The 5,681-nt window shown below is 32.1% G+C and overlaps 1 protein-coding gene across 1 annotated transcript in view; it reads right to left on the bottom strand.

The window, feature by feature from the left end:
• TMEM131L (transmembrane 131 like) overlaps positions 1 to 5,681 on the bottom strand; it is a 67,058-nt gene that overhangs the window by 23,389 nt on the left and 37,988 nt on the right. Inside the window, exons 8-14 of the mRNA XM_029286077.1 lie at positions 5,526 to 5,603; positions 4,023 to 4,173; positions 3,857 to 3,915; positions 2,846 to 2,954; positions 2,011 to 2,107; positions 1,438 to 1,591; positions 459 to 629 (exon numbers count right to left, since the gene is read on the bottom strand). Coding sequence (XP_029141910.1) covers positions 459 to 629; positions 1,438 to 1,591; positions 2,011 to 2,107; positions 2,846 to 2,954; positions 3,857 to 3,915; positions 4,023 to 4,173; positions 5,526 to 5,603 — 819 coding nt within the window. The remainder of the gene's footprint in view (positions 1 to 458; positions 630 to 1,437; positions 1,592 to 2,010; positions 2,108 to 2,845; positions 2,955 to 3,856; positions 3,916 to 4,022; positions 4,174 to 5,525; positions 5,604 to 5,681) is intronic.

Below are 5,681 nucleotides of genomic sequence, written 5' to 3' on the forward strand. Positions count from 1 at the left end.
TTAGAAAAAAGCATAGCAATTGTAAACTCCTATGACCAAAAGCTTTTAATTTCTGTCACGGTAATACAAAGTGGTCCAGAAAATCTTGGGTCTTACTTAATCCAGATTCAGGAAAAACTGCTTCAATTCTATTTATTTATCTTTTAAATACAATTTATATGACTGCCCAACTCAAACATTATGACTACAGATGGCAATAAATTAAAAAAAATGAAACAATTTCAGTTAAAATCCAAAATATTAATAGGTGACCAAAACAATCTTAATTCATATATTTCCCCAGATGAAAGTGCCATCTGGGAGCTATTTATTAGTTTGTTAACAGTTTTCCTGTCTTTCTATGTTATGGAGAATAATTCCACAGACAACAAATTGCAAGTAGAAGAGACAGTACCACTTTTGTAATAATATTATTATTCAATGCATTCTGTATATATAAATTTAGAAAAATATAGTACCTGAGACAAAGCAGAATAAATCTGTAGTGGAATCTCAAATATCACTCCAACATTTGTAGTCACAAAAATACTGGAAAACAAACTTGTTACAGATTCCTGTATGTGATATTTCAAGGAAAACACATTCCAACAGCCAGGAGGTAGAATCAGGGCTCCTGTGAAGTTCAGAACCTAATGACAAAAACTTCAGATTAAGTTTATGGTAAATAAACATGTACAAATGCTACTTGGTTTTACGCCTTTTGATTCTAATCCTAGTGTAAATGAAAATAAAACAGCAAACAAGGGGTGTGTTTGTCCTGTTGCCGATATCTTGTCTCTGCTGCAAGACCATTTCCTTCAATATCTAGAAATTCCATAAAGCCAAGACTATGAAGATTACCAATCGTGTTTCAAATATATTGTCCCAAAGTGAAAACTGATTATCAGTTCAACATTCAACATCCTCACAATTTCGCTGGTGCTTCACAAATTCAGTCACAAGTAGGATAATTTCTCAAACGTGTATTGATGCTTAGTGGCATTTTAGAAGCTGTTCAGAATAAGAAAGTTAAACAGCTCACTTCACAGCTACTAGATGCTAAAATAAACTGGGAAGGCCCCAAACTGCATCATTCTAGTTTACTTAGCAGACCTTTTGAGAGGTCTTGTACTCATTAACCTCTAATACCCAAATCACAGTAGTTTCACATTGGTTCGCTATGATGTATTTGCATTGTGCATTACTGTTGATGGGATGCGCCGAACTGAATTTGAAATTTATATTTTATGATACAGTGATACTTACTTCATATAAATGTTCATAATTTATACCAGTCATAGATAAGGTATCAGTATTTTATGTAGAATGAATGAATAAAAATATAGATACATACACGAACAAATTACAGAAAGGAGATATGACTGAGCTGAATGAAAGCATATATAGATAGTCATTTGAAGAAAAGTGCACTATGAGATCAGAAATAAAAAGAATTACCTTTAGAATATCCTTAGTTTGCCTTGACACATATACATCATTTAGCATAATGCTAAAATCGAAATTATTTGTAAACCAAACAGACCAAAATGCTGAAATATTGTGATGTGGTTCTATGTGAAATATCACTGCAAATGGATTAATGCCAAAATACCTACAGAGATAAAATGAACAATTAAATGTGAAGACTGACAATAATTTTAATTAATATTGTATAAATATCTCTGTATCAAAACAATACAATGCATAAGGATTTTTCAAAATACAATAAAAAGGAAAAAGAAAATTAATCTGGAAATTCCCTGTTCCTTTCTTTCTTTTTCCTCCTTTCCTTTCCTTTCATTTTCCTTCCTTCCTTCCTAACCCTATAATCTCAATATATAGTAAAATCTATCTGTTCCAAATAAGTCATTAAAAAATCAATACATCCCTCTGGAGTCTCTGGAAATTGTTTTTAAATCATGTCAAATGAGTTATGATATATGGATTAATTCTAAATTATAGAATATGTATTCCTATTTTTGAGGATTTTGCATTGTAGAACATTATTACATATTTGCATTAAAAACTCACCCTTCTATCGCTGGATGTAAAAGACACGGCTTAAGTAAAGTTGTTCTATCCAGTAGATTAACTCTTTCTTGGTTGCTTTCATGACCACATAGTGTACCTATGTCAAAGAAAGGGGGGAAAAATGGATGCAGGAAACTATAGACCAACCACCTTGATATCAATACCTAGGAAGATCCTGGAAAAGATAAGCAACAGATTTGCAAACACCTAGAAGAAAGCAAAGTTACAACCAGAAGCCAACTAAAGTCAAAAACAGATCATATCAAATGAATGTAATTTCATTCTTTGACAAAGTAACTAAATTAGTGGACCAGCAAAATGCTGAAGACATAGTATACTTGGATTTCAGTACGGCATACTGAATAGATCACAATCTACTTCTTGGTAAATTAGAAAAATGTGAAATAGACAGCATCAACACAAGATGGATTTGTAACTGGCTGACAAACCACATTCAATGTGTAGTCCTTAATGGAACTGGATCTACATGGAAGGAAATAAGCAGTGGGGTACCCCAGGGCTCGTCTTACTAGGCCCAGTACTCTTCATTATCTTCATAAAAAATTTAGATGAGGGAATAGAAAGGAAATTTATCAAATTAGCAAATAATAATAATAATCCTAAAAGGACCATGGATTTCAATAAAATATATACTTGAAAATGTTCTTTAAAAGTCAAATTATAAAGTATGCTATGTTAATACATTTTGCTCTTTTATTGTTGTTTTATTAGAAAAGTAGACAAAATAATTAAAGTGAAAATAGTTTTTAGCTCTGAACAAAAACAGACCCATAAAACATCACTTATTATTACACAACATATGAAAATACTGTACCTTTACAAGTAATAGAAGCCACTTTTGTGAAATTCATGGTTAACGATGGTAGCATTATTGGCTCAAAAAGCAAAGTAAATATGTTTTCCTGGGTCAAATGTTTTATATCCTGCAAAAAAGGCAAATTATATCACTTATTTCTATCGTAGTTGCTATAAAAATAGGCAAAGTTTCAAGTCCCTGCAGTTTGTCTCATCAAGCCATTCTTATTCTGAACTCATACTAATGAACAAACCCATTACTACAGTTTCAAGTCTGTTAATACAGTTTTATACTAAAAAATTAGCACAGAATTACAAAATTCTTCTGGATTTTTAAACTATCACTTTCCCACTCCCTACTTGTGCAAATTCTTTTATCCACAATTTACACAAAAGGTATGTCCTAATCTTCTTTTCAATTCTCATTCAAAGTGACTGATTTTTTTCCTTTGTTCATAAGAGATGGGAAGAGGTTGTTGGAATGTCTAATTATGCATAAAGACAGCAAACAGAAAAATATTTCCCCAAATGGAAATCTTATATATATTACCCGTTCTCTTTAACCTGCTGGAAATCAACCCACAACTTTCCACTTCTCACTTCATTGGCTAAAAGCTTCTTGAATCAAGCAGCCTTTCCACAAGAGTAATTGGTTATTCAGAGAAAGGGACAATGTTGTTGTTGCTGTTATTATATCTAAAGACTTTCAATATATTGGTTTCCAGGATAGTTTCTTCCTTGCACACCTGATTCAACACTTAAATTCTACCTCTAAACCAGATTGTAAAATAAAGAATGTTCTGTTCAACATCATAAACATGTTGGTAACAATCCTGTTTGCATTTTGATCCTTGAATTGAGGATTTTCTATTCCAATTTCTTTTTCAATAAAATCATAATTTGCTGTATTATAACTGCTCAGGCATAAGGTGATCAACAAGAATTTGTGAGCAATTTATTAAACATAAAAGTATAGCGCAAAAACAATATGAAACAAAAAAATATAATGTATATATATTTTAAAAATTACCTGCACGTACAAAAGGTTGTTTCCCGAATGTAATACATACAAGATTACTGTAGAACCATCTATACAAAAAGAATAAAACCAGAAGCAAATGTAAACTCTCTACTATAACACTATACTATGGTCTAAAAAAAATTAAAGTCAAAATGGTAATATATCTTGGCCTTACCTGAGGTCTGTGTTTTATCCATTGCTACATAAATTACAAAAAGGTTCTCCAGTAAGTATTGTCTAAGATCCACAAATTCATGCTGCACATTTTTCATTCGGACCATTAAACTTATTTCTAGAAGCAGGTCATTGGATGCAAAGCAACAATTCTAATATAAAATGAAAGGAAAATCCAAAAATGATCACAGGTAAATAATTAAAAGCCTATAAATAGAAGTCTTAAAAGTGGGAGTTACCCACATCAAGAAAACAAAACTGTTGGTGCGACAAGCAAAGGGATGCTCTGCTGGCATTCTTCTTGTATGCTATGCACTAGCTCAGGAATTATTATTTTTTTTGCATGGATACCCCAAAGAAGAACAGTATCATACATATTATATTGCTTTCATGTAAATAGTTTAAGTTAATTAAGTCTAACTAATGATTATATGTAAATTGAGTTTATAATTTACATATAATTAGGCAACCATGGAAGGGGTAATAATATTACAATTGATGATGCAGTGTTGCTAGATCCACTACTGGATCTAGAAGTCAGTAAATCTGAAATGGAACTAAAAAGTTTGAGCATATTAAATAAACAGTATGAATGAAGAGAATGAAGCAGTTACCCGTGGCTCTAAATACCTGCACTACGAAGAGGGCAGCAGTAGTATCCCACTGCTAGTCTATTGAGAATGGAATTAGGAATCCTTCAGCTTGGCCTGCAAATTCTAAACTACTCTCCTGCCCTCATCGGCCACCTCATGACCAATGCTGAATGTTTCATATGCTCAAAACTCTACAGGCTGCACTAAATTCCATCTTCTTGTTTGATTTTAACTTTAGGTCAGCACAGTATGAAAGAAAAAGTTTTGTTTGACATTCAACATTCAACATTGTGTTGGTAGAAGAAAAATTTTGGAAGCTAGCTGCCCTTCATTCCATTCCAAAGCCCTCCATTATTCAGGAGTACAGGTAATCCTCGCAACAGTTTGTTTGGTGACCATTCAGTTACAATGGCAATGAAAAAAGTGTGCAGGTTTCGCACATTCTTAGAGTCACTTTAATAACATAAATTGTTGTGTCTACCTCATTTTAAGAGAATCAAGAAGACAGGAAGGGAAACATAGCACAGAAACTTATGTTAGATAATATCCAGCTTGAAGTTGAAGAGAAAAATATCTGGAATAAAAGTGGCTCTGCTTAACAAAGCTAATTTTTCACAGAAGAGAATGTTTAAGAGCAATTATTAAATAATTCTAATAATGTTCATGAATAAATATTTAAAAGAACACAGGAGCTTTCATGTTAAGACACATATTACTTGAAAAAGACTTGATAACGATAAAGAGGGGAGAATTAGTTTTGAAAAGATAACTTCAGTGTATATGCTAATGTATACCTGAACAATGAATCAGGTCTGGTTTAAGTCACATCTAACAGCAGCTGAATTTACTGCTCATAGATAAAATGCTTATAGCCATAAAAGCAAATTTAAGAGCAAACATACATGCCATACCTTAAAATAATGATACAATTTGTTATGTACACTGCATTCAAGGCGAACTTTTACATGACTGACATTCCTAGTTTCTGCCTGAAAAAAATACATAACCAGTAGTTTTATAAAATAGTTCAAGAAATTGAAATCTAGAGGAAAATAAGGAGAAACTGA

This window comes from Protobothrops mucrosquamatus, unplaced genomic scaffold (assembly GCF_001527695.2).
Source record: "Protobothrops mucrosquamatus isolate PMUCROS unplaced genomic scaffold, P.Mucros_1.0 scaffold_201, whole genome shotgun sequence".
Classification (NCBI taxonomy): domain Eukaryota; kingdom Metazoa; phylum Chordata; class Lepidosauria; order Squamata; family Viperidae; genus Protobothrops; species Protobothrops mucrosquamatus.